This window comes from Lissotriton vulgaris, unplaced genomic scaffold (assembly GCF_964263255.1).
Source record: "Lissotriton vulgaris unplaced genomic scaffold, aLisVul1.2 SCAFFOLD_2464, whole genome shotgun sequence".
Taxonomy (NCBI): domain Eukaryota; kingdom Metazoa; phylum Chordata; class Amphibia; order Caudata; family Salamandridae; genus Lissotriton; species Lissotriton vulgaris.
In genome coordinates, this window is record NW_028241331.1 from 207,978 (window position 1) to 235,042 (window position 27,065).

At 45.8% G+C, this 27,065-nt stretch overlaps 1 protein-coding gene across 1 annotated transcript in view; it reads right to left on the reverse strand.

Moving 5' to 3' along the window:
• The window catches only part of LOC147671992 (axonemal dynein light chain domain-containing protein 1-like), a gene marked incomplete at its 3' end in the record, with an annotated part of 350,388 nt that overhangs the window by 198,264 nt on the left and 125,059 nt on the right, over positions 1–27,065 (reverse strand). Inside the window, exon 11 of the mRNA XM_086948070.1 lies at positions 19,048–19,149. Within this exon, the coding sequence (XP_086804196.1) occupies positions 19,048–19,149 (102 nt within the window). The remainder of the gene's footprint in view (positions 1–19,047; positions 19,150–27,065) is intronic.

Sequence of the window (27,065 nt, forward strand, 5' to 3'; positions counted from 1 at the left end):
GCGATAGGTGGGTGCGCGCACCCGGTCGCGCACTAAAAGAAAGCGGCGAAAAAACATCTCATAATATGCTCTAGGAGCACGTTTTGGTAGAAAGAGTTAGTTCTGAAAAGAACTTTTTTTTTTTTTTGGAAACAAGTGTTATGATGCTTTCGATTTCTTAAAGTTGCTACTACATTTCTCAGTATGTAATACTATGAAAATGAAGTGAAGAAATGTATCTTTTCTTGGGGCATTTATGACTTTCAATTTTGAGTTTAATAAGAACGAGGCTCTGCTCTCCATACAAAAGAATTTCTCCACACTCGTTGCATTTCATATGCACCTTCGCAAGATATGGTCTCAAGTCCATCTCAGCACTCGATGGAGATACAGGTCGTCCACCAGAAGATGTGCTGGCCACCTCTGATGGTAATAGCATGGCCAGGGCTCTTGTCGATGCTTTTGCATAATGCTCAGGGTGCCTTTGTTTAACATGCCGCTGCATGGTATGTATAGAAAAGGAATATTTTCTATTTGGATTTCCCCTTGAGAGCTCCGAATTGCATATCGTGCAGGTTACTTTTGGCGCATTCACTTTCTTTTGATCTTCAGGATAAGTGAAAAATTGCCAAATGAAAGATTCCTTTTTTCTTCTTAACGGTGGTCGCTCATTTCCTTCAGATTCGGAAGATGAATGCGGAAGGGCAGCCATTTCAGCAAAGTTTTCCGGAAGATGCTCGACGTTGTTGTCTCTTGAGAGTAGAAAAGATTGTGAGGAAAGTGGGTGGACTGCTTCGTGTAAATTCCAGAACAGAAACTACTAAGAACCAATTGGAAGTCTTGTTTTCAAGTCACATGACTTTATATGCGCTTCTCAGGACGTGTAGGCGGTGACACTATCTAGTTACGAAGGTGATTTGGAAGTAGCGATGTTCTTTACTGAAGTTTAAAAACGTGAAAAGAAGTGAATTCAAACACATACGGATTTCACATATTTTTAGAGCTCGATTTAAGTATACAATAAATAAATTATAAAACCTTTTATATTTTTTAAAAAAAATATTAAGGTGTGTACAACCAGTCACGCCCGAACGATTTAAAAAAATTCGGCTCCATTTAATTAAAAGGTTTATATGACAAAAAAAAAGCGTAGGTTCAGTGTCTTATCGTACTATAAGTTCTTTCATTGGTCTATGAAGAAATTTATTAGGTTTAAATTGGAAAGCTTTCATGAAATAAATAGGTGGGTGCGTGCACTCGGTTGTGCACGTAAGATTGGTATGTCGATATTTATTTCAGGTATATGTTTCATACTTAGGAACTAGCATTAAAAAAACCTATGAAATTCACTGAAAAACCCATAGGTTTTACACAGGTTATAGTTAGGAAATAGCATTTGAAAAACCTATGAAATTCACTGAAAAAACCCTAGGTTTTACACACGTTATAGTTAGGAAGTAGCATTTGAAAAACCTATGAAATTCACTGAAAAAACCATAGGTTTGACACCAGTTATAGTTAGCTGGAAATTTTACTGACATAAAACCAATGAAATTCCACGTTATAGTTAGTTGGACTCACTATAACTTGCGCGTGTAATGCACTGCTGATGACATCACATATTACATTACTCATGACATGGTCAGTGACATCACTCATGACACCATCCAGTGAATGTGTGTTTTTCTAAAAAATAAATATGTTTTATATATGTATATGTAAAGGTCGAGGGAAGAATAAATGTTTAAATTATTGTCTTAATGAATGTTTTTTTTAAAAAGAAATGATTGGATAACTGGCTTATTAAGTGTATCTTAGTGAATACATATATTAGCGAGTAATGTTTAAATATTTAAATATATGTATCAGTGTTTCACTTTGTGTATAAGTGGCTGCATGGGTTGGTGAGTAGCTACATGTGTGTGTATATGGGTTATTAGATGTTTTTTTAGTATCAGTATGAGTGTCTATGGTTTGGTGGGGGTGTTACTTATCATATAGATGCATCAATGACTGATTCACTGTTTGTATGTTTTTTGAAGACAGCATATGTGCAGGACTGTATGGGTGGATGAGTGTGTATATGTGTGTGTTAGTGAGTAAATGCCTGCCTCACTAGTGTCTTTATTAGTAACGATATATCTTTTAATTTAGTATATGTGAGTATTGATATATATAAGTCAGTATATGTGAGACTGAGAGATTGAAAGAGTTTCTGTTTAAATAAGTATGTGTTTCTATAAGTGATTGTTTAAGAGAGTAAGTATGTGTAAGTTTCCTTAGAAGTAAGGTGGTAGTGTGTGTATATCTGTATATGTAAATAAATAGATATTTATTAGTTTATTTGCATGTGTGAATATGTGTGTGAGTAACTTGGATGACTGTCGGTGTGTAACAGGATGTATAGATGTATCACTACATACGATGAGTGAGTATATGTACAAGTGACTATATAGAACTGTTGGTGAATGAGTGGACGTTTATATAGATGGTGGAATTACTGAATTGGTTGTTGTAACTGGTGTGGGTATATCCACTTTTTTGAAAATGTTAGTTTCAATTTTTGAATATGTGTTTCAAGGGTTACTTTACAGTGAAAGGAGGTCTATCACTCTGTCACAAGTATGGTTTCATCAGTGATGTCATGAGTGATGTCACTGACCATGTCATGAGTAATGTAATATGTGATGTCATCAGCAGTGCATTACACGCACAAGTTATAGTGAGTCCAACTAACTATAACGTGGAATTTCATTGGTTTTATGTCAGTAAAATTTCCAGCTAACTATAACTGGTGTCAAATCTATGGTTTTTTCAGTGAATTTCATAGGTTTTTCAAATGCTACTTCCTAACTATAACGTGTGTAAAACCTATGGTTTTTTCAGTGAATTTCATAGGTTTTTCAAATGCTATTTCCTAACTATAACGTGTGTAAAACCTATGGTTTTTTCAGTGAATATATATATATATATATATAGCAACATCCTTTCTGTTTTGCATAAAAATAGAACGGCCAATTTATTTCAGATTTTTGTGGCAGACATAAAATTAAATATCATCAGACACGTTTCGGCTTCAGAAAGCCTTTCTGCAGCCGAAACGTGTGATGTAATGTATCGAAGTGGGTGTAGTAAAGGTTCTACGGAGCTGTGAGTTGGTGCATCAGTGATTCTGTGGATGATGTCATCAGTCATGCCACTGACCATGTCATGAGTGATGTAATATGTGAGGTCATAATCAGTGCATTTGCAGCGGCGTGAGTTATAATTTGCCCAGATAACTGTAACTGCTGAATTTCACTGGTTTTGTACGAGTGAAACCTGAGCATGACTATAACGTTTCTGTAACCTTTGCTTTTTCAGTGAATTTAAAGGTTTTTTAAAATTCCATTACCTAACTATAATGGCTCTGCAACCTTTGTTTTTTTCAGTGAATTTCTATGGTTTTTCAAATTCTATTTCCCCACTATAACGTCCCTGTAACATTTGTTTTTTTAAGTGAATTCCTAAGGTTTTTTAACTAGTAAACACATTTGCAGAGTGGTAGAGATAGGGGGGAGGCGCCTATGACCACCTCTTATGACCACCTGCTATGTCAGACTTACTAGAGGTAACAGAAGGGATTCTGGACCCCCAAGAACCCTCAGCATTCAAGAGGACTACATCCCCCAACCAGCAATGCGCCAGGAGGCGTGTTTGCAGAGTGGTGGAGACAGGGGGCGCAGCCTCCCAAGACCTCTCAGCAATCCCCCTTTGTGGGACTTAAGGAGTTAACAGGATGGCGTGTTGGCCCCAAGGGCCCTCTGAAGTTAAGGGGACTTCATCCCCAACCAGCAGCGCCCCATGGGGTGTGTTCGCAGAGTGGTGGAGAAAGGAGGCGAGGCCTAAAAAAACTTTTTTTTTATTAGGGAAGGGGAGCCGTGTATCCATCCTCTACAAGCGAAGTGTAATTTCCCAGGGAGCTGGTCAGATTACAAAGTGATTGTACTTGTTTAGAGAAATGTATTGCAGCACAATCAAATAAGTTAAATAGCTTTAGAGCATAAGGTTATCCCTCTAAGTATTGCGTCCTGCAACACAAATGATCAAACCGGTTAAGAGAGATGACCTTCTGTACAAAAAGAAAATCGAGGCCTTTAAAACGGATTATACTGTCTACTGTATTGAGGCCCCTGTGGGAAATGATACATAGAGAGCACAACATTTGAAGTTAAGAAAAGGATTTTGAAACATATCTTTGCAATCAAAATGAAGGATTATCTTTTCCCAGTTGCACAGCATTTCAAAACGTTTCAGCAAGGAGAATGGACTAAGCCTTTTTTTGGTGTAAACAGAGTAGAGAGACCTTCAAGGGATTAAGACAAGTATGTAAATTGGAATTATCAATTTGGAACCTTTAGGGCTCAAATTAGCAGTCCTTCTACCATTCTGAGATCAAGAATAAGATATTTGGCCACTGTAGCCACCACTAGGAAAACTTGTGTTGGATGTTCTTTATTTTTTTCTTATTATGATTTTGACTTCAAATGGGGTTTTTAAACAGTGCAGGTGAAACTCCCAAGGGTTATTGATGACCTGGATGTCATTATTTAAAGGAAAAGTCAGACAGACATCGTGGATTGCATGTATCATGGAGTATATGGGTTTGACATGAATTTAATAGATGTACATTGAACGAATAGGAGTCTGAAGCCTACGGAGGCACAATATGTGGGCAATGAATTCAAACGTATTAAAGAAGGTTGTGCTCAATAGGCAGCAAACTATTGAGCACTCGTAGTTTGATAAATTGTCAAAGTAAAAACTAAATAGCCAATTGGGGCAAGAATTGATGATCATTTTTAATATGATCTTTGAGGTCATGTAAACATTGTACATATGTTTATCATGTTTCCAAACGAAATTTGTGAACATGTCTCGTTGAGTCGAGAAGAAACGAGTTGGGTCTGCATCCTAATGAATCAGCACTGATCCAATCACCAGTACCAGGCTTTCAGGTGCTTTTCTGGCTTGTCAGTGTAGCGTTTGAAATGTAAATGGGTGACCGGCACCCATACACTTGTGCTGGCTCGGAAGAACCAACAATCACAAGGCATGCCTGCCAATTCAAATCAAAAACTCTTTCCAATTGACAAAGAGATAGGCAGTTGAGTTCAGCTAATTACTTTATTGCTGAGGCACTATCTATATGTTTCGGCTTCACAAGCCTTGTTCACTATAGTGATACAATTTTTTCTCCACATTGAAATATCATTTCATTTGTCAATTCATAAGTAAGAATATAGATGAAGGGCTGAGCCTGACACAAAACAGGTTTCGCCATCTTGAAATAGGTAAAGAGCAATTGTACAATTCATGTAAACAAAGGGCTCTGTGCCTAAATGAATCCATGTAAACTCATATCAATAAGGTACAGTTACCAATTACATCTAAAATTATAAATCTTATAAGCAATGACCAACAATATTTAATTTATAATAGGCATTGATATTCCAAGTGGGAATGTAGAGTATGACATCTGAAAAATGATAAATCACCTAATGATGCTTATTTGTCTTCTGTGGAGCACTCCATTTGATTCTTGCAATGATGTGTTTACCTGTGGGACACACACACACACACACACACGCAGTTGCCCCACTGAAGATGCCACACATGAAGAGGTAATCCTGCTCTTGATCACTGGCTCAACTTTGTCGGAACACCACATGTATTCAAATTCAAAGTCCCACCCCCATGGGCGTCAGTGGCTTTCTAGTTACAGTAGTCCATACATCTACTGCCAAGACTCCGTGCATTGTTGAGCCTGTGTTCAAGAGCAGGAAGGATGTTTGAAACGTGTTTGGCAGTTTTAAATGGAAGCGTGGGGGAAAGCTGATGCTGCTACTGCCGGTGGTGGTTCTGCAGTTACCCCTTCATGTGTGGCATGTTCAGTGAGGCAACCTCTTGTTTTGTATGATACACGGCCAGTTCAGCCGCGAAGATGCCCCGCCGCTGGAAAGGCGGATCTACGGTGTTTGGAACTGCAAGCAAGGGAAGGAATGAAGGGGGCCTCTGCTGCCGGCATATATTGGGAACAGTACAGTTATTTCCTCATTGCTTCCACCCACTTGGGGTAAGACAATTTGATATCATTCCCACTGGGGTGGGAATTACTACACGGAGTGTGTGGCACCCACTGGGGTAGGATGGAACTACAAATCTTGGCACGTATATGTATGGACTACTATAACCAGAAGGCCACTCGTACTGACGCCCATGGGGGCGGGAGTTTAAAATTGAATACATTTGGTGTTACGACAAAGTCCGCTGTCTCCGTTCATTGCTGAGCCTGTGTTCAAGAGCAGGAAGGATGTTTGAAACACGTTTGGCAGTTTTAAATGGAAGCGTGGGGGAAATCTGATATTGCTGCTGCCGGTGGTGGTTGTGCGGTTACCCTTTTATGTGTGGCATCGTCAGTGAGGCAACCTCTTGTTTTGTATGATATGTGACCAGTCCAGCCACTAAGATGTCCCCCGCTGGAAAGGCGGATCTACGGTGTTTGGAGCCGCGAGCAAGGGAAGGAATGAAGGGGGCCTCTGGGGCCGGGATATATTGGGAGCAGCACAGTTATTTCTTTCCTCATTGCTTCCAGCCACTTGGGGTAAGACAATTTGATATCATTCCCACTGGGGTGGAAATTACTACACGGAGTGTGCGGCACCCACTGGAGTTGGAGGTACTACAAGTCTTGGCAGTAGATGTAAGGACTACTATAACCAAAGGCCACTCGCACTGACGCCCATGGGGGGGGGGGGGACTTTGAAATTGAATACATTTGGTGTTCCGACAAAGTTCGCTGTCTCTGTGCATTGTTGAGCTAGTAATCAAGAGCAGGAAGGATGCTCGAAACGCGTTTGGCAGTTTTAAATGGAAGCAATGCAGAGATGTGTAAAAAGGGGCATGGCGTTGGACCACCTCTCTGCAACGCAGCACTGTGGCGCTTACTGGAGGTACCTGGTGGGCTAGTTGGCCCCAGGGACCCTCAGGATTCAAGGGGACTTAATCTCTGAACTTAAAACGTGCCACAGGGCGTGTTTGCACACTTGTCATATCAGGTCCAGCCCCCTCCATTCACCACTGTGCAAACGGGCCCTCTGGCTCTTTGTTAAGTTCGGGGATTAACTCCCCTTGAATCCTGAGGGTCCCTGGGGTCCAACTAGCCCACCAGGTACCTCCAGTAAGCGCCATAGAGCTGTGTTGCAGAGAGAAAAAAAAGAGGGCCTTGGCCTTGCACCTCCTCTTTGCAAAGCAGCTCTGTGGCGCTTACTGGTGGTACCTGGTGGGCTAGTTGGACCACAGGGACCCTCAGGATTCAGGGAGACTTTATCCCCCAACTTACAACGTGCTAGGGGGCGCGTTTGCACAGTGGTGCAGGGAGGGGGCGGGCCTGATATAAGAAGTTAGCAATCCTGCTGTGTGGGACGTACTGGTGGTAATAAAAGGGGTAGTTGGCCCCCAAGGGTGAAGTTGGGGGCTAACTACTCCTCCTGATACCTCCAGTAACTCCCACACAGTGGGATTGCTAAGAGGTGTTTGAAGGCCACGCTCACCTTTCTCCACCACTCTGCAAAAACGACTGCTATGTTATAGTTCGAAATTAGCATTTAAAAAACTTTTGAAATTCACTGAAAGAACCATAGGTTTCAGGAGCTTAATAGTTAGAAATGAGCATTTAAAAAAAAACACAGGTTTCAGGCACAATATAGTTAGAAATTAGCATTTAAAAAAACTTAGAAATTCACTGAAAATAATCATAAGTTTCAGGGACGTTATAGTTTGTTGGACATTTCACTCGTACAAAATCAGAGAAAATCCACTGTTATAGTTAGTTCAGCTAACTATAACTCGCGCCCCTGCAATGCACTGCTGATGACGTCACATATTACATCATTCATGACATGGTCAGTGACACATATATACAATATATATACATAGACAGACACACACATATAGTGGTAAAGAGAGGTATGGGTAAATATATTCTTTTGAGGCGGGTGGTCGTAAATGGAGGTATGAGTAATTTTAGGGTTTAGGGGTTAGTAGTGGTAAAGGAAGTTTGGAAGTAAATTAAAAAAAGGGTGGTTCGCCGGGAAGAAAATTTGGAGGTGAGCCCACCAGTGGCACTGCGGTGTGCAACACGTGGCAGCGAGAATCCCCGAGAACTGTGTCGCCGGTGGGAGCTGATCCCGGCCTTGACCCGCGGGAGCGCTGGAGTGAAGCACGCTGGCCATCATATCCCCCCCACCCCCCCGTGAGCACCCCCCCCCCCACCCGAGGGCTTGAGTTCGGCGCCCTCCGGAGCGAAGACTCGCTGAGCGCGCTCCACGGACAACGGGGGCAGAAGCGATCCTGCGCCACAGACGCGACCAGTGAGCGAAGCCGGGTCATCAATTGCAGTGAGGGCCCGGTAGTTGGACTGGGAGTAGGGGAGGAAGGCCCCCAATAGCGGAATACCATCTGCCCACGAGTGGGGCACAAGAGAGCGGCTCAACGACTAGCGAGGGGATTGGTGCACTCCCCACAATTTGGCGGTCAGGCGCCCTTGGAGCGCATTAGAGGGCTTGTGGGCTCCAGCAACGGTAGTCTCCAAATAAAAGTTTGCAAACCACACGATCACTTGGAGAGCTGCAGGCGACGACACACTAGGCAATGAGAAAGTAAAGCTGTGCAGTGCATGTTACAGGGTTATTGCATGGGAGACCCCCCCTTTTTTTGTTTGGCCCTCCACCACCATTCTACCAGTATCCAGTGGGGCACTGGGAAAACCGACAGGCCACGCGGAGCAGGTGATCGCGCGGCAGGCGGCGGCCAGTACCGGAAAGCGCAAAGTCATTTGAGAGGAGATGGGGGGCAGGTGCCGATGAACGACGACCACCCAGTCCAAACTAGACAAGTATGCCTACGGCAAAGAATTCCCGCCGCTGTCTGAACGTAAGGACAAGGCGGACAGGGCCCCTGGGGGGGAAGGTGCACACAAAGTGACTCTGGAGGACATAATGACCGCCCTCACCAGTGTACAATCAACAGTGGGAATGATATCAGCGGATGTCTCATTCCTGCGAGCAAACTTTCCCAAAATGACAGCCAGGGTCACGTAAGTCGAGCAAGTAACAAAATCTCTGACGAAAGACACTACAGCCCTGATAAAAACGGTGAACCGCCTGAAGGCAGAGAACAAACTCATGGCAGCAAAACTGGACGACCAAGAAGGACGCTGTCGCCGCAACAATGTCAGTATTACGGGAATTCCCGAAAGTGTAGGGAGCCTGGTAATGGACTTGTATGTGGAGGACCTCATAAAATCTAGACTACAACCCAGGGGACTGTCAACCTTTTTTTCAGTCGAAAGGGTCCACAGCGTGCCGGGGGGGTAAGCTCAAGCCCTGGGCCCCCCTAGACCTATGCCGACTCGCATCTTCAATTTCAGGGATAGAGACGCTATATTGCAAACAGCAAGGGTGGCTCCGCCGCTAAGTATTCAGAACTCAACTGTGTCATTCTTCCCGGACTATACAGCGGCGGTCTCCAGGTGCTGCAGGAGTTTCATGGAGGTCAAGAAAGAGCTGAGAGCCAGGGAACTGCCGTACTCGGTTATTCCCGGCAAAACTGCGTGTGGTGGAGGATTGTAAAACATGGTTCTTCGACACGCCGGAGGAGGCACACCACTGGATCAAGGGATGGCGTGAGGTGGGAGGACCCAAGCGGTCGGGGAGGAACCAGCGACGTTGCGAGATGACTGACGACCCCGGGGATCATGGGCAGCAACAGGGAGAAGACCATCTGCAACAAAGTGAGGCCGAAGAGGCAAACCGAGTGAGAACGTTGGACACTGAGATTGGGTGAGGTGTGAAGGCACACACGCTGACTTACCTGCAACAAGATCTGAACTAAACTCTAAGCAAAAGCAGTCTTTGGGGTGGGGAAGGTCTACGACCATCCTTGGACCTCTCACCTCTCACACGCAAGTACTTGTTCGGGGTTTGGGACTGAGCACTCTGCTAAGTTTGGGAGGCGGGCAGTTATGACTCTGTCGGACAAGGAGGCAGGGAGGGGTTTGGGGGAAGGGTCAGTTTACATGGCTCTGTGCGTTATTGGTTCTAGTTCCCAGCTGCGATTTCATGATTGTAGCATTCCTACACATTGACCGAAGTATACAGTATACACATAAGTCAGTATCGTTCCCCAGTATTTCAATAGACATGAGATAACAAGCCCCAGCTGATCACGATTCGGAGTCATACCCCAGGACCCAAGTGACCCCTCTGACATTGCTCACGTGGAATGTGCACAGCCTGGGGGATAAAATAAAGAGCGGCCTGGTTTTACAAAGTTTGAAGCGATGCACCCCGACAATAGCCCTACTGCAAGAAACATACCTCACTGGTACAACATGTAATGCAATGGACGGGTGGGGGCATAACATGATGGTGCACTCCTAATTTTCTTCTGGCTCTAGAGGAGTTGGCATTCTGGTGAAAAAGCAATCCCCATTTATAATACATAAAACGAAAAAGGATGAGCAAGTTCGGTTTGCGGCCCTAATGGGTCAATGCAATGTGGTATCAGTATACATTCCTCCCGCCCTGCATGCGATAGCGCTCCCAGCCCTTAGTGAATTTTTACTTGACCTTCCGGAAGGGGAACTTCTGATAAGGGGGGATTTCAATGCGACTATAGATGGTACCTTAGACAGATACCCGGTGAAGACACACGTGCCTGGTGTGTCTCGCCTGCAGGGTTTTAAGGAGGCACTTGGACTTACTGACGTATGGAGACTGCACCACCCTACGACACGACACAACACTACACATTCCATTCAGGGGCACATAACAGTTTATATAGAATAGACTACTTCATGGCTTCAGTGTATAGTCTTAAGAGCGTTGAAGGTGTAGAAATAAGACCTAGGGGCATCCCGAACCACTCCCCTGTACTATTGACTTTTTCATATCACCGCAAAACTCGGGAGCGCATCTATCCCATCTGCCTCGGCTATTTACAGGTCCCAAAAATCAAAAAAGTGGTTGTTAAGACAACAAAACACTACTTCAAAGAAAACGTTCTGTCAGTTAGCTCACAGACTATCGTATGGGAGGCCTATAAAGCCGTAATTAGGGGGCAGGCCATAGTTTCTATTGCAGAGCACAAGCTGGAGAAAGAGCGAGAACTACATGACATTGAACTAAAGTTGCACTAGGCTGAGACACAACACTCTACTAACCCCACATCAGCTACATCCCAGACGCTGAACATCAGGCAGCAACAATATAGAGAATATCTTATAGAGGAGGCCAGGTCGAGGCTCACGGCAACTAAACATAAAATATATGAAACCGGAGACAAAGCCGGAAAGCTTCTGGCATGGCTCGATAAGAGGGAACGGGGTAACACAGGGATAGCAAAGATTCAGACGGAGGAAGGGCAGACAACGGCGGACCCACAGGCGATAGTCCAAACACAAGCACAACACTTCCAGAAAGTATATACCTCATCATCCACTATGACAATGGCGGATGCATTGAGCTCTATTAAAGACATAGCAATGCCCAGGTTCCTCCCGGAGGCGGCCCTAGAGCTAGAGGCGGACCTCACGGTGGAAGAACTACAAGTCACGTTCCGATCATTACAATCAGGCAAAGCGGTAGGACCGAATGGTATGCCTATTGAGCTATACAAGAAAACGGCGGGCACTATTGCCCCACACCTACTTCGCATCTACTCCGATAGCCTGGAGAAGGGTGAATTGCCGCTCGATCAGAGATTATCTACTATAGTGGCAATTCCTAAACCAGGGCAACCTACGGTGGAATGTACCTCTTACGGCCCGATATCGCTGATAAACGCAGAAGCTAAAATCCTCGCGAAATTATTGGCCATCAGGCTAACACCGCATCTTACGACCCTAATACATCCGGACCAGTCTGGGTTTATGCCGGGCAGAAATACGGCACTGACCCTGAGGCGCTTACATGGGGTAATGGCCCAAATACCGTATCTACAAGAGCCAGCTGTTGTGCTATTCTTAAATGCGAGGATGGCTTTCGATAGGGTTGAGTGGCCCTTCTTGTTCACAGTGCTTCCCCATCTGGGCTTCGGCCCCAGGTTTGGCGCGTGGATACACCTCCTGTACACTAAACCAATAGCACATGTTACGGCCAACGGGCATATTTCTGATGACTCTCCACTTGCAAGAGGGACACGCCAGGGCTGTCCCCTGTCTCCACTGCTCTTTGCCCTGGTGCTGGAGCCACTTTCGGCGTGGATCAGATGGGAGCTAATGATAAGGGGCCTCAGGTGGACAGAAAGGTGGGAAGACCGCATCTCCCTGTAAGCGGATGATGTATTAGTATACTTGGCCTCCCCCAGGCGCTCAATACTGGTTCTCCTTAATATCTGTGAGAATTTTGGAAGGGCATTGGGGTACACCATAAACTGGTCCAAATGTGTTATGTACATATTACACAGCCCCCCACCACAACTCCCTGCTGACTGTCTGCTCCAGGTCACGGACAATACTTTTAAATATCTAGGCATATACATTACAGCAAATCCAGATGACTTCTTCTCAAGAAATCCTGTGCCCCCACTGGAGTGTCTAAAGAGATGATACACTGGGAATCGTTACCACTGACATTGCTGGGAAAAGCTGCACTTTTTAAAATGATGGCGTTTTCCCGGTTTCTATACGCGCTAGAGAACACGCCGTTCCCCGCATCCCCAGGATATTTCAAGAAGATCGCTGCCCAGGTATCCACCTTGTTATGGGGTAACGCATAGGACAGAATAACCTGACCCGTGGGTGGTATGATGGTGGGATAGCACTCCCAAATATACAACTGTATTATTTGGCGGCTCAACTAAAGTTCATTAACCAGTGGATACATGTCCCACAGGCAGACCCCGCATACAGAGCGGACAGGTTTCTCTTGGGACTAGGAAATATGCTCCCTGCACTTTACAATAAGGGACTTACCTCTACGCTAAAAGGGCCCACAAAACACACAGTCACCATATGGCATGCAGCACAGGCAAAATTGGGCCGGCAGGGGGTATTTACCCAACTTATTCCTCTCTTGGACACTAAACAGTTGGGGCGACTTCGGAACAGCAAGGGCTTTGAGCAATGAGACACCATAGGCATTTCCACGGTAGGTGACATGTGGTCTAAGGGGGACGTAGTCACATTTTAACAGCTCCAGCAACAGTACGAACTTGCACCCTCAGAAATTTTTCGCTACATACAGAATAAACACACACTGCTCGTGGCCATACCGCATGGGACTGAGGTGCCTGAGGCTTCCCCCTTGGAGGACAGGCTGCTGACCGACTACATGCAAAAGCGGGCTAAATCATTCACTTATCGAAAATTAGTTAATATCCTCCCGGATCCCAAGGTATCACTCAGGAACAAATGGACCCGCGACTTAGGCGCACTTGATGACACAGAGTGGCAGGAAGCACTGGCCTCACCAAGAGAGGTGGGCATACCCTCGCGACTCAGGCTAATACAGCTTAAAATCCTACATTGCACCTACTACACTAGATATACGCTATGCAAGATGGGCAGAACATCACATCCATATTGCATGATAATCCTGATCGGGGCCAGCTGTGTGCTGCATACTGTTGGACTCTAAAGAACCTTCGTATATTGAGTGAAGTGCACCTTGCAAGGACAAAGCCACTTTGGTCGGGGAGAACCTATGTTTTCACTAATGGCGAAAGGCGTCTGGCCAATAATGATGCAAATATCTTGTAATCTGTGTTGAGGAACGCAAGAAGCCTAGAGGAGCCCAGAAGCTCCGGGTTTTTATCAGGCTGGAGGAGAGGTACAAGCAGGGCTTCATTTTGTGTAGTAGAGAGGGTGGAGTCATCCAATGCCGTCTCGTACACCCTTAATAAGTGCGGTACCAAGATGTGTGCATATGCCTTGTATAATTCGGCCGGCAGACCATCTGGACCCGGCAACTTCCCATTAGACAATGAGAAAATACTATCTTGGATTTCCTCAGGGTTAAGGGAAACGTTTAACTCATCACTTTGGGTGCGTGTGAGTTTTGGCAGAATGATGTCTACTAGATAATCCTGTAACTCTAAAGATGTAACCTGCACATGCAAATTATACAGGTCACGATAGTGCGTTACAAACGCACTATGTAGGCTCCGTTGGGTGTGAGCGATATCTCCGGTGGCCAGTTTTACCGATGCTATCGGTGCTGATGGCTCGCTCTGGCGGATAAGCCATGTGAGGAGCCTGCCCACTTTGTCGCCCATGTGATGCGATCATGCTGAGTGTCCCACGTACATGAGGCAACGCAGCGGTTCTAGCAACCGTGCATGTTCCTCTCTGTGGCAGTCCAACTGTTCCTGAGCACCATCTACGGAAGTCTGTTCACCCGTGGCCAGTCTCCGTTCCAAACCACTGAGGTCTTTTTCTAGTTGCCTACACATGCCCGCTTGCGTCCCCAGACAATGCCCTCTGGTCACACCTTGAGGGCGGCCCATTCCACCAGCGCCGAGGTTGATGTACCATCGTTATCTTCAAAATATTGTGCTACAGCAGTGGCCAATGAGTCGCGGAATGGGGCATCAAGGAGAACGTCCGGTTGGAGATGCCATATAGGAATCGGTGGTGATTCCACCTCCCATTGGAGCTCCAAGACATGAGGATAATGATCAAAATGTGTACGCCCCATGTACAAAGAGTCCGAGATACATGGCAAGAGACCATCTGACACCATGACGCGTTGAATCTCTAATACAATAACTCATTTATTCTAATAATTTGCTGTGAGTCCATTATTTGACTTTAATATATTTTCTTTGAAACTGTTCTGGAAGTAGTTAAATACAATGGTGGTTCTGTTGGGTAAAGACAATTGCTGTGACAAAGGCTGTAAATGCTCAATAAAACGTGTAATCAACCTCTCTGAAACAAGAACACAATGAGTAATTTCTGTGTGACAAAAGAATGATTTCAAGTGATACTTTATATTATTGAGATCAAAAATGACTGAAGTTACAACTGAATTAATTCATTCAGTGACGACATTTGATTTCAGAAAATGATAGTACGACCGTCAATCACAAGTATGAAGAGTGTGACAACTGGTGAATAAAGTGTTCAGTGCATCAAGTCATATACAGTGCAATACAATAACATATATATACAAGTTATATACAAGGATTAGATTGGCCAGAGTTTGGTTTCATCTCCAAGCAAACATAAAGTTCATGTATAGGCTCCAGAAGTATCTGGACCAAAGGTGAGCATTGACGTTTCGACCCTAGTGCGCCCCAGTTGGTAGTCGCAGCTGGTCTTTATCATGAAAGGTGGGGGGAGGGGACAGTATGTGGAACAGGAGGAAAGTATCTCAGCCTGAAGGGTAGCCGGTGGGTCAAACCCTAAGAATAGGGAGGGATGACGAAGCGAGCTTCTCCGCAACGATCGGGTACGACAATCCGCCCGTGAGTGGAAGAAGTACTGCTTAACCACGATTACCCAGGATCTGAGGGACACAGGGTCACCCCTTTTTATTTAACCATCCTGTTCTGGAAGTAGGCTACCTAATAATGGTCCTTACTGGTAGACCATCAGTAGGTTATCCTAGATTCGACCCCTCACTACCACTGAGAAGGGCTCATCAGAGGAGCAATGCCTCTGGGATATAGTAAGTAGATTTTGGAAAGAATTAGCACTCTTATGGGTATGGTGCTAGACATCCTGTCTTGTAAGTGCTTCAGCTACCACATTCGATCTAGCTCAAATACCTCCATAGAGTATACTTCACCCTGGAAAAGTCTGTGGAAAATAGGGCAGTACCTGCGATGTGGCGGGAACCGGGGAACTTTACTCACACAGTCTGGGCATGTGAGAGGTTAACGCCCTTCACAGACGGAGTGCTTGGTTGTTTGAGTCAGATAATGGGGTGGCGACTACCCAGAGATCCCAAATTCGCATTACACATTACCATCGACACGGACTATAACAGATATCAGGTGGTGCTGATATGACTTGGACTGGCAGTGGTTAAAAGGGACAAAGCCAAGGTGTGGAAGTGCGAGGGATCCCCTAGATTAGAAGGATGGAAGACTGGCCTGGATAGATCCATGAGCCTCGAAATCCCTGTCTATGTAGCCAGAAGTTGTCCACAAAACACTACCAAAACTGGGCTGTCTGGGCTTGATATAGAGGGGTCCTCTTGAAAAAGCAATAAGCCCTACTTTATTACTGGAAGAAGAAATTCTGACATTTGGAGATGACCAAATATCGCAGGGGAGGGTGGAGGAGGAGGAGGAGGAGGAGGCACTGAAAGAAACACCAATTGAACATTAACATTTCACAATGGTGTACGCATAGCTCTGGCGGTGCGAGGGTGAAGGTTACAGGGGAAATATCTATCTTTGAAACAATATGCTTCATTGACAATGCTTGTGTCGGTGCTAAATTGAATAAAATGTGTTCAGCATTTGTGGGGCTTTTCCCCTAAAAAAACAAATATATAAAATTAAATATTAAATTAAAAGGCATCAGCATGGTAAAGTCATGCGTGATAAAAGCTGCAAAGAAAAGGCATGTATGGTAAAGGCATGCATTGTAATGTCATACATCTATTCCCAAAGGATATGACTGTATCGGTCCAGTAGGCAGCTGGTGTTAACTTATCTCAATGCCAGACTGGTGGAGGAGAACTTTTGTTTTCAAAATGTTTCAAGGCACTTTTCTGGATTCTATATCCAGAATGGTGGTAGGGAGAGATTTGGATTGACCCTCTTTGAGGATGCCTGTCCCACTAAAAGTTTGGGGTTAGGTGCGGTGTTAGAAAAGCGGGGTTACCTGGGGCAGGATTGTGGTGCCCCGCAATCTGCATATTTACCGGTGGGCCAGAATATGGCTTTGTCCATGTCCCAAGGAGGGTGTTTGTGAGGGCCTCATTAAAAAGCAGCAGAGACTCAGTAGTGGTCTGTCTGGGTTGGCGGACTTCAGTGAGAACTTTGTATTTCACCTCCAGAATAGTCAATTAGAAGTGAAGGACCTCAAAATCCCTTCACATCACGACTAAAAAGGAATCACTTTCCTCAGCAGCTTGCCCAAGTGGAGAGACCAGACCAGTGTCTGGAGACGCGCTCATTCCCATGACATTTGCAGCTCTTCATATGTGTTTTCCTCAGTTAATGGTTGTGCAAACTCATCCCCTTCATCACAGCGGCCATTACGAGAGTGTGTGCCGAAATGATCATGGATATATGAGGCAGGGGTAAAGTGTCAAATTTCAATCGGCTGTAGAAAGGCTGTGATCAAGTGGGATCAGGGCATGGCCTTGACTGAAATCGAAGAAGACTCAGGACAGCCGGAGGTGCACATCACTGGTTACTCTATGTCGTTTGACGTTGATAACATCCGCATCAATGCTCGGGCATGGCTTGTGGTGCTAAGAACGATGTTAGCATCAAAGCCGGTGAAGGACACAAATTGGGTTCAGAGGTTCCACCTGGTGCCGTGGGTGGATATACCTGTGGAGTTCCAGTAAAAGGACTTTGCAGGTTCTTCCTGTCTGAAGGTGCGCCAAAGGGAGCTAGTAGCATGCTGAAGAGACGCAACATAGCTTCTTGAAACTCTTGGCTTTGCTGCGGTGTCAATGAAGAGCGAGGTATCAGGGAGCAGTTGCTGCAGACCTTGGAGTTGTGGTCCGACACCAACCACCAAAGAAAACTCTGGAGAGGATCTGTCACAGACATTTGTTGTAACGCAGTCCCTAAAAGGTTTGAACCATGTAGCTTTAAGTTTAAGGGGTTGACTCTGTCCCTTGCACACTGGTATTCAATGTTAACTTTAGGAAATGTTGTCTCATGAAGAAAAGAGAGGTTGCTCTGGATCCAAGTCTAGTGGCGCAGAAAGAATGGAACTGATGTCAGCAGCCTTGCGTGGCGCTTATATGTGGCTCCACAAGTCACTTCCAGTGTGGAATGTCTTTGATGCGGAGCAGTATGACGTCCCTAATCGACATACAGGGGTACTGCATGAGAATTTCTGGATCCAGTCTGTTGCTTGGAGGAATATACAAAAAGTGAGGAATCTGTGGTTAGAAGCATCCACCAGAACACGTATGCAGATGCATAGAGTATAATATGCTATTTATTTATTGCAAGGTTCTTGTGACATCATAAACTGCAAGGCTGAAATTCGAGTGATATGAAAGTCACTAGAATCCCCAAGATACCAATATAGGATGATAATGAAGATGCAACCTTTTATGTGCTTTATATTATATGTTTATTTAGGGTTTGGCAGAAAGGATATTCCATCACAACTGCGAAGGAGTATCGTCTCCGCCAAAATCTTGATCCGTCTGCCTAATTTACAGGTGGGTCGATCTTAAATATGTCACATGGCTCCCCTCCCTTTTAATTACTGTCATAGCCTCCTCCCTTTTTTTGACATTTTGTCCCCAGAGGATGGGATCCCCAGGGCCTAAGTAGGCTCAAGGAGGGGGGCAGCTGGGCCCCCTTCCCCTTTGTTTCTTTTGAAAAATCAGTTTTTTAGCTATCTTCACTTCACTGCTATGGAAATTTGAGAAAACAAGTACAACTACCCAGTATCTTTCCCCCTCCTTGACCAATGTGCACAAATATTTCCAAATTCTAATGTGTATGCGTGAAATTACTTTTTGAGAAAAGTTTCATATTGATCCGTCTAACAAGGCTAAAGTTATTAGTGATCCACAACAATGCTTTTCCTAGGGACTCATGGGTTAAACCATAACTACAGAGTTGCTATCGTTGACTATGACATATGACATTTGAGATGGGCAGATTTTGTTTGCTGCTTGTGTTATAAATATGTCTTGTGAGAAGTTGAGGCGCTCAACAAAAAGGCAGGGAAATACCCAGAATTCCCTAATCTAGTTTACATAATTTATGCTGCACCCCAAGACTCTAAGCTTACATGGGCGTGGTTATGAGATATATATCGATGGAAAGGCAGAGACCACCCATGGGTAACTTCACCCCGGATTCGAACAGTACCTTGGATGCAATGAAGACAGTGAAATGCCTCACAGCTTTGGTCCAGGCTTTCTCGCTCATGTACAGTCTTTGAGCAAGGTGGAGTTTGTTCTCCTCAATCACCTGCGAAAAAGAGGATAGAGTAAAAAAGGAAAGATCATAAACGTGTCAGACACTCTATGTCATTTAGAACAACAAATCAACATTAATGGTGGAAGAGGGCAGCTTTGGAAAATATGAAACTGAATAGGCGCAGAGTGCGGTGGAGAAGGAGAATGTGAATATAGTGGACAGAGATAGTGTATACAGAAAAGGGAAGAAAGAGATGCAGCGTGATATGCAGAAACCTGGGCCAGAATGAAATACAAAGGGCATGGAAAAGTTACTCAGGCCAAATTGCAGGCAGTTCTATTTAAAGAAAACATAAACAGTCATATACTTGACTCTAGGTTACCAGTGTGGAACCTTTCATTGGTTCACATGCTCTCCTTTGTCAGGCTGATGTAAACTGAAAGGGCACCCCTTTTCTAAGTAGAATGAGGCCAGATGGATTGTATGATGAAATGCTTTGTTACTTCTAGGAAAAATGACTGTAAAAGCCACAAGAGATAAATATACCAGACACACTGGAAATCTTTTTACCCATTAGCAAACTATTTAGACATGGGAGGAAGCACTACAAAGCACTCTGATTACGCTTTTGCAAGGAACGAATCCTGTCCACCTCACCAAACAAGTTCCCACGTTGAAGAGCAAAGGAATCAATGAGCGTTTACTACTGGAGGAGACAAGCCACTTATCTGTAACTACAGACCTTCAGCATTGACAACTTTCATACATTCACAGAAGATCCACCCAACAACACCGGTTAGCTGCAATGCGTGGTATGCACACTTATGTGCTTTAACTGCAGCTGGGATTTAAGGTCCATAATCTCAAAAGGAAAGGATGGGCTAAAAACTGTTGGACACAAAGAACATAGAGGGTGGACAACTCAGCAACAGAAATATTGACTGATCATGTTTGCCTACTGAGGCTTAATGCTGGAGAAGGATTAGCTACTTACATGTAATCCTAGTTCTCATCCAGGGTATACTCATCATAGTCATAATCTATGAATAATCCCGGCCCATATGCGGGATCCCGAAGCATATAGAAAATACATATATATGCCTATATATGCATATGTGAAAACATATATATATATATATATGCATGCTGGGATCTGTAGTCCGCCGACGCGGCTACAGTATTCTGTGAGACTCTAATCCTGCCCCCAGGGACAACCACCAATGGTAGAACAAGTGGGTGTTTATTAGCTGTGTACTGGCGCGAAGCTGTGATGTTGGCAGGCATTTGAGAAAGTGACTTATGACGAAACGCGTCATGCCGAAGCTGTTTGAGGAATAAATCACCTACCTGGATCCCCGCTGTGTCCCTCCGATTCTTCCTTCGGCTTGAATCCTGTGTGGCATAATTTGCGCGCCAGCCCGAGACGCGCTGGAGGGTCCCGCCTCATGAAGTGGAAAGAGTGAACAAGGGAACTTTGTGGCAGTTACTTTTCCAGGGTACTGGAGCACTCTAACCCACCGCACCCGCATCTGAACAGTGCCGCTGCAGTTGCAGTCTGTGAACTTTCACGGAGAAACCAAGGGCCACTGTTTCTGAGGTTTCAGACCTGCCCACATGTGGACAATTGCGGTTGAGGCGTCCTGGGGACCCAGCGGGTGATTTCGACTCTGCAACGCAGCTGGCCAGAACACAGCACCACGTTCTTGAAATTTCCCTGGATCCCAAAGATGGACACTGTGACACGAGAGGAGCGCCTCATCCAGCATGCAGTGAGAGGTGCATGCTGGGATCTGTAGTCTGCCGACGTGGCTACAGTATCCTGTGAGACTCTAATCCTGCCCCCAGGGACAACCACCAATGGTAGAATAAGTGGGTGTTTATTAACTGTGTACTGGCGCGAAGCTGTGATGTTGGCAGGCATTTGAGAAAGTCACTTATGACGAAACGCGTCATGCCGAAGCTGTATATATATATATATATATATATATATATATATCTCCTAAAACATTTCCACAATGACCAAAATGCTGAAATTACATAGGTTTGCATTGTAGCACCTATACTCTCCCAACTCCTAAGGAAGAAAGAGAGCAGTAAACATTTGTCATATGGCTTTATTGCCATAGAGAAAACCTGTAATTGCAGGCATTTGCCAGTAGGCTGCGATAGAGTATAAAGAAACAAAGAAAAACTGACACCTTGCCCTTAAGACAATAGAGTAGAGGTACCGTGCCTTTAAGACCTGCAGGAGACCCCTTGCTCTCATGATGCACCACAGGTGGCAGTTAGGTCAGTACTTTTTGGAGGTGCATAAGCACCTGAGTAGATACGCAATCATCATACAATGAAGTATACCCATGGATGAGAACTAAGATTACAGGTAAGTAACTAATCCTGCTCATCCAGGGGATACTCATCAATAGTCATAATCTATGAATAGAGTAGAAAGCCTATACCCAAAGTCTTGCGGTCGAGCAACAAATATATACAACATGAATAAGCATCACATTCAAATTGCAAAGAAATTCCTCAAAGAGGCCTGCCCCATCTGGGCATCGGCCTGGGCATCTGAATCTAGGCAGTAATAGCGGGTAAAGGTATGTACTGAGCGCCATGTAGCCGCCTTGCAAATCTCAGATATCGGAAAGTTGCGAAGGAGAGCTGTGGTAGAAGCTTTCTCTCTGGTGGAATGTGCAAATGGTCTGCCCTGCAAAGCCTTGTTAGCTAGCTGATATGACAAAGCTATACATGAGACGATCCATCTAGAGATAGACCTTTTTGAAACTGTCAGACCGGTATTAGTTGAACCATAATTGACAAAGAGCTGGTCAGACTTTCTAAGTGGAAGAGTCTTAGCCAGGTAAAATTTCAAAACCCTACAGAGATCTAGGGAGTGTAAAGATCTCTCCGGGGGAGTGGTTGGTTGAGGGAAGAAAGTAGGTAGTGTGATGGTCTGATTGATGTGGAAATCCGAGACCACCTTGGACAGGAAGCCTGGATGAGTTCGTAGCACCACTCTATTGGCATGAAAAAACGTATAAGGCTCCTTGCAGCACAGAGCCTGAATTTCACTCACCCTGCGAGCTGAGGTGATGGCTACCAAGAAGGCAGCTTTCCAGGTCAAGTGCTGCAAAGACGCATTATGAATAGGCTCGAAAGGAGCACCCATCAATTTGGTAAGTACGATGTTAAGCTCCCAGGGAGGAGAAGGGGACCTCACTGGTGGAAACACCTTCTTAAGCCCCTCTAGGAAATCTTTGACCACAGGTATAAGGTAGAATGAGGTCTGGGAAGGAGACTTCCTGTACGCTGTGATAGCAGCTAAGTGAACCCTGATGGTGGGGTACTTCAGGCCTGACCTTGCCAAGTGTAACAAGTATGGGAGAATCACCTGCTCCTGACCTTGAATTGGATCGAAAGCATTGTCCTTACACCAAATGTAAAACCTCTTCCACTTGAAAGCATAATACTTTCTGGTGGAGGGTCTCTTCGCTTCTCTAAGTATGATCATGCAGTCAGCCGAAAGGTCTAGGTGGCCATACTGGATGACCTCAGGAGCCATGCCGTCAATCGAATGGGAGGGAAGGTTGGGATGAAACACCCTCCCCTCGTCCTTGGTCAGTAAGTCCGGGCGGCATGGTAGCCTCCGGTGAGGAACCTCTGACAATTGGAGGAGAACCGGGTACCACCACTGGCGTGGCCACATTTGGATCATTCTGGTGTTGGTCCTGTAGAACTTCTGTATCACCGCCGGGATCAGAGGGGGTGGAGGAAAAGCGTACAGCAATGTCTGCGACCAGCTGATCAAAAGTGCATACCCCTGTGATCCCTGCTGGGGGAATCGTGACGCAAATACGGGGCATTTCGTGTTTGCCGCGTCTGCAAACAGATCGATGTCTGGCACTCCCCATTGCCGAAACACCTCCTGGACGACATCTTTGTTGAGCACCCAGTCGTGCGCTTCTACGAAGTCTCTGCTTAGACCGTCTGCCTGAACATTCAGGGTCCCTGGAAGGTGAACTGCAACAATGGAGAGACCTCTCGCAAGAAGCCACCGCCAAATGGATTGAGCTTCCAGAGACAGAACTTGTGACCTAGTGCCTCCTTGTTTGTTCATATAGAACATCTTTGTTGTGTTGTCTGTCTGAACTTGAATGTGGCTGGACTGAAGAGATGGGTACAGGGACTTGAGCACCAGATCGATCGCCCGTAGCTCAAAGAAGTTGATATGGTAGCTTCTTTCTGTCTTGGACCAGAGACCTTGTACCTGAAGCTGGTCAATATGAGCTCCCCAGCCTTGCATTGAGGCATCTGTGACCACTGTCTGCGTTGGAGGCGACTGATGAAATGGAACCCCTTGAAGCAGGTGAGAGCGCTTCATCCACCATCTGATGGGGTCTCTGGCAAGTTGGTGGAGAGAGAGACACGATCTTCCCAGTGACCTGACCTCTGAGACCATTGATCCTCAAGTACCTGCTGCAGAGGTCGCATGTGAAGGCGTGCATTGGGTACAATGTAGATGCACAAGGCCATCGATCCCAGTAGGACGACACTTGTCTGGCAGTAGGACTTTGGGTGTCGAGAAGGGTGCAGCACTTCAGAAGCATAGATGACAACCTCTCCTCCGAAGGACACACGCTTGCCTCTTCGGAGTCCAGGGAGGCGCCCAGGAAGTGTATTCGTTGGGTGGGGTTGATGACCAACTTTTTGTAGTTGACTTGCAACCCCAAGGAGTGCATCAGGTTGAGGTAGTATGTGAGATGGCTCTGAAGTAGAGTAGGTGTGGAGCTTTTCAGGAGCCAGTCGTCTAGGTATGGGTAGACTAATATCTTCCGTCTGCGGAGGAAGGCAGCCACCACTGCCATGCACTTGGAGAATGTCTGCGGGGGGATTTGAGGCAGAACTGAAGCATTCGATACTGATAGTGGTGACAAGAGATCTGGAACCGGAGAAATTTGCGATGCTTCACTGAGACAGGTATATGAAAATAGGCGTCCTGCAGGTCGATGGCACACATCCAGTCTCCCTGGTGAAGGTGCGGAAAGATCTGATGCAGGGCTAGCATACGAAATTTCTCCTTTCTATTAAACCTGTTCAGCAGGCGCAGGTCGAGGATAGGTCTATACTCTTTGGCTACTCCTCACTTTTGGACTAGGAAATAGCGGAAATACACCCCCTGATTTCTTTGTAGGGGCGGGACCTCCTCTATGGCCTTCTTTGCCAGAAGGATAGATACTTTGTCCTTTAACATCTGACTTTGAATATGAGGAAGACGCTTGAATTGGGGGGGCACTTGCGGAGGAGGAGACTTGAACCTCAGCAAGTTACCATGCTGCACGATATTCACCACCCATTTGTCTCTTGTTATGGTTTCCCACTCTTCCAGGTGAAAAGCTACACTCCCTCCCACCGGAGTGGCGAACAGTTGCAGAGGAAGCAACGACTCAAGGCTTGGGAGGCTGCTTAGAGGTGGACTGCTGTTTGTTATTGCCTCTTCCTCTTCCAGGGCGCCTTTGTTGGAACTGGGATCTTTGTTGGTTGTGGTAGGACCCTTGAGGGGTTTGAACCCTCTGTTTGACGCTGAAGTATTGCACATCTTCCTCCCATATGACTCCATCTGTTTACTATCCTTCTCAGGGGGGACAGAGGATGATGCAGAAGCTGAGTGGGACTTCATGGCTGCAGCCACAATGACCGAGTCCGCTGGTGAGTCAGCCCTGAGAAACAGGGGGTCCTCTGCTAGAGCCTTGCATTTTTTGGCAATTCTGGATGGAACGGAACCCACCGTCGCAGGGGTGAGGAAGGTGGCAATAGCCGGTACCAAAAATCCTGGCACCAGTGGTAGAAGTGGTCTAGGAGCTGTACGGTGATGTAAGGTATCAAAGATGACAGACGTGGGAACCACCGGGGTATGCAAAGTGATGTTGAGTTTCTTTGCACCGCTACCCAGAACATCTGTCATCGTTGGGCAACACCCGTGATGGAGGAGTTGAGGAGAAGGTCTGGGAGTAGTCCCGCACCGAAGATCTTGTAGATGAAGACCATGTGGGTGATCTTGTGGGCCTTCTCTTATGGGGTCTGTCGTGATGACAGCCGTGACGACTCCTGGACCTAGACCGACGTGTAGAGGGTGATCTTGGTCTGGAAGGCAATCTTGGCCTCCTAGGGGGAGACTTCGAGGGTCCAGCCGGAGTGCTTCTCCGAGGAGTGGTCCTGGATGGCGAATACGTGCGGGAGTAATCCGAGACCTGACTACTGCGGCCACCTGACCTTGCACCTTGCGGACGGCGAGGCAACAGACTGTGGGCCCTCTCCTCTGCAGGTCTGGGGGATACCTCGGGTGATATCTCCACAATATGCAGTCCTGGAGACGATGAACGGTCTCCAGATGACGATCTGGACCTTGGAACCAACTGCCGGCGGGACTCCTCCCTGATTCCTGTAATCTTTTCTCTCAACGTCGAGTGCCTTGACAGCGATGAGGTCAGAGTCACCATCGGCGTTGAATGAGGTCTCGATGGTGGTCTTGACGTCGATTGCCTACAGCAATGAGGTGACCTCGACGTTGACCTGAATCTCTTGTTCCCTTCCTCTTTCTGGGGTCGGGAGAGGTGGAATGTGGCCGCTTTTGATGTTGTTTTCTGGAAGATGGTGGTCTGGGGCCTCCATGGCCACCACCCTGATGACTTTGGTCCTTTTCCAGCAGTGCGTGGAGTTTTATGCGTTCCCTGTCACGTAGGGTCCGCCTGGAGAACTTCTGGCAATGGTGGCACCTGTCAAGATTGTGTGAGGATGGAAGACACACAATACGCACTGAGTGTGGATCTGCCAGTGCCATCTTCTTGTCACAGGATGGACATTTCCTGAATAAAGCTGGCATTCTGACTGGAAAGAATTTATGGAAGTCCACAAAACCAGCAGAAGAAGCCTTTAGAAAACAGAAAACGTCGAATTGTCTGAAAAAATCTCTTCAAAATCAGTTTTAGTCACAAAAACTGAAGAGCTCAAGTTCCAGGATCCTCTCAGAAGGAGCCGGAAAAAAGAACTGACCTAATTGCCACCTGTGGTGCATCATGGGAGCAAGGGGTCTCCTGCAGTTCTTAAAGGCACAGTACCTCTACTCTAATGCCTTAAAGGCAAGGTGTCCGTTTTTCTTTGTTTCTTTATACTCTACTGCAGCCTACTGGCAAATGCCTGCAATTACAGGTTTTCTCTATGGCAATAAAGGATTGTTGTATGACAAATGAGAAACCCGACCGCCTCTGGCTGCGGTCACAGACGGGCGCAGACCTCCTCTCCTCTCCTCAATAATTTAATGTAATATCATCAACTGCAGCAGTGTAGAATTTATTTCTGTTAATGTCAGAGCAAGTGCCCTCCCTGACGCGTTTCGCTCCGCGGACGGAGCTTGGTCACCAATTTATATATATATATATATGTTTTCACATATGCATATATATAGGTATATATCAACAAGTCGTCCTCGAAATGATAGACAACCAAGTATGGAAAATGGAGTCCCGCTAATGACTGAGCGAACGCAACGCTATTATTTACCAGAAATGAACTGTTGTGCAGAGGGAGCTGATTTATGCCCGTTCAGTGTAACGAACATTTTTATTTGCTCTACATTAATTGAAAAAGAATTTCATTTGACCGCATTAAGAGCGCGATGTATGTACAGAAGTCTGTTTTCACTTGTGGTGAAAGGAATTTCATGTGATGCATTGTTTTGATATAACTTTATTGATGGAATATGGCACCCGTACTCGTGAACAAGCAGCGGACGCTGCAAAACGCGTCGGGTGGATTGTGCTAAATAAAACCTCACTAAGGAGCAATTTTGGGCCTCAGCGTGTTGTCTATCATTTCGAGGACGATTGTTGTTGGATTTATGGGGGTTGGCGAACCCTGCTATGGCCCGCCGTAACTGAGTTAGCGCTGGTCTCTTTTTCGCCGATTTTGTT